This window comes from Dinoponera quadriceps, unplaced genomic scaffold (assembly GCF_001313825.1).
Source record: "Dinoponera quadriceps isolate SergipeBrazil2010 unplaced genomic scaffold, ASM131382v1 scaffold278, whole genome shotgun sequence".
NCBI lineage: Eukaryota > Metazoa > Arthropoda > Insecta > Hymenoptera > Formicidae > Dinoponera > Dinoponera quadriceps.
Window position 1 is genome coordinate 1,231,481 of NW_014554664.1, and position 2,003 is coordinate 1,233,483.

The 2,003-nt window shown below is 44.8% G+C and overlaps 1 protein-coding gene across 2 annotated transcripts in view; it reads left to right on the plus strand.

Annotated features, from left to right (window-relative positions):
- LOC106740628 (C-terminal-binding protein) overlaps window positions 1-2,003 on the plus strand; it is a 46,998-nt gene that overhangs the window by 35,468 nt on the left and 9,527 nt on the right. Inside the window, exons 8-9 of one of the 2 annotated variants that reach the window (XM_014611857.1) lie at window positions 735-912; window positions 1,272-1,807. In XM_014611857.1, the coding sequence (XP_014467343.1) occupies window positions 735-912; window positions 1,272-1,296 (203 nt within the window). In that variant the 3' untranslated portion in view covers window positions 1,297-1,807. Of the gene's footprint in view, window positions 1-734; window positions 913-1,271; window positions 1,808-2,003 lie in introns of those variants that run through there. The other variant, XM_014611858.1, reaches the window with a different exon arrangement.

Genomic DNA, 2,003 nt, shown 5'->3' on the forward strand with positions numbered 1-2,003 from the left:
AATTAGTACAAAGTATATATACACTATAAAAGTGCTTGTGTGCGTCACCAATGAAATTTGGATCGACACGAAACGTGTTAAAATAAAATCACATACTTGGACATTTGTCTCGAATAAAATTTTAATACTTTTTTATCTCGAATGTTAAGTATGACATACAGGATGATACGATAATTGTTACGTTAAATATCATCGAAAGATATTTTATTAACGACTAGATGAAGATGAGGAAAGTTTATACTTACAGAAGGTGTTTGAAGTGACGGCCATTGGTATCAACGCAATTTCTGTTAAATTTTCCTACTTTCATATTTCAAAAAACGTTCAAAGTAGTGATAGTTATGGTTTAATTTATGTGTTAATATACCGGGGTATATATCTGAATTTTACTGACTATCGACTTATAGGACAGATTAAATGTTAAAAACTAAGTAAAATGTCTTAGTAAACGTATTTCCACAAAAGCTTAATTTTTTAAATGCAACTTCAAATGATTAAATGCAACTTCAAATGATTACGATAAAAGGAAATGTGTCACAATAAGCCGAGTGAGAGTGCTGAACACTTTTTAACCTATTTTTGAAGATAATATAAATTTTGGGGAGTGGGGCTTGCAGTCAGGCTCGAAACAATGCACGTTGGGCGCTGCCGTCCTTACCATTTTCCATCCGCGTTATCAATTCAGTCCCCTTCGATCTGTGCGAACCTCACGATCTCGTACGTGTAACACGCAGGTCCATTGAAAGATGCGCCAAATCTTCTTTGCACACCACATGCCGCATTCTACAGCGATGCCAGCTGCACTGAATTGCGCGAAATGGCGGCCAGTGAGATCCGACGAGCCATAGTCGGTCGCATTCCCGATTGCCTGCGGAACTGCGTCAACAAGGAGTATTTCCTGTCTTCGACTGGGTAAGAGTAAGCGCCTTTTTGCATCCCCTTCCCAACCCCAGTCTAAATTGAAAAGCACAAAATTACGAAAGAAGAGACTTATTTGACTGACGTCTCGAGCAAAAAGTCTTGACGTCCCGACAGAATTACGATCCGTCCCGGCGGATCGTAATTTTGTCTCGTTTCGTGCGCGCGCGCACGAAACCCTTGTATACAGGGTGCCCCCCTTCGCAAAACGGGGACGGTACACTGTATACGCAATTGCGTCCGCGCAATTGCACCGTGTTGCTCTCTTTTTTGACACAACAATTGTAATACAATCCTCTCTCTCTTTTAACATTTCTCACTGCACCGCGAAATAGATATCGTAATTTTTGCAGAAACGGATTTTCAAGCAGATGTTAGCCTTCCGTTGTTATCTGCGATTGCGCGGAAATGGAATCACTCTCTCTCGAGCCCGAAATAGCCCGAGCACGCGAGAATGTGTGTGTAGCGAAAAATAAAAAAAAAACAGTCATAAAAAAACGCAAACGAACGCACGATCGAACGAACGGGTAAAACGGAAACCGCGGTAGACGAGACAATTTGCTCTACGGTGTGTGCGAAGCGAAACAGAGACGAATTCTCTTAAAGAGAAAATGTCTACCTGTGTGTTCCTCCTTCCTGTTCGCGCGTCGCAAGGACCACTAGACCGCTGCTCCTAGAGCCAAATCGATCGCAAAACACTCGAATTGGGAAGCTACACACTTCGCCAAACGAAATGTAAAAAAAAACCAAACAAGTAAACAAAAAAACCGAAAAAAACAGCGGCGCGCTGTGCACGCGCGCTGTGTGTAAAACCGAAAAAAAAAAAAGTAAAAACGCACAAAACTGCACAAATTTGTCGAGGGACTGCCATGATCTGTTGTGTTTTCGCTTTCTCCAGCAGCTACCCCGAGGGGATCAACGGCGGATACTATGCTGGCGCACTACCCGTGCAACAGGCGCACTCGACGACTCCTCACGATTCGGCGCCCCCACCACCCGGCGGGCATTCCGTCGTCGGCGGCGGAGGCGGCGGCGGCGGGGCCGGTGGCGGCGGGCCCAACTCGTCGGCGGGTGGCGCCGGCGGC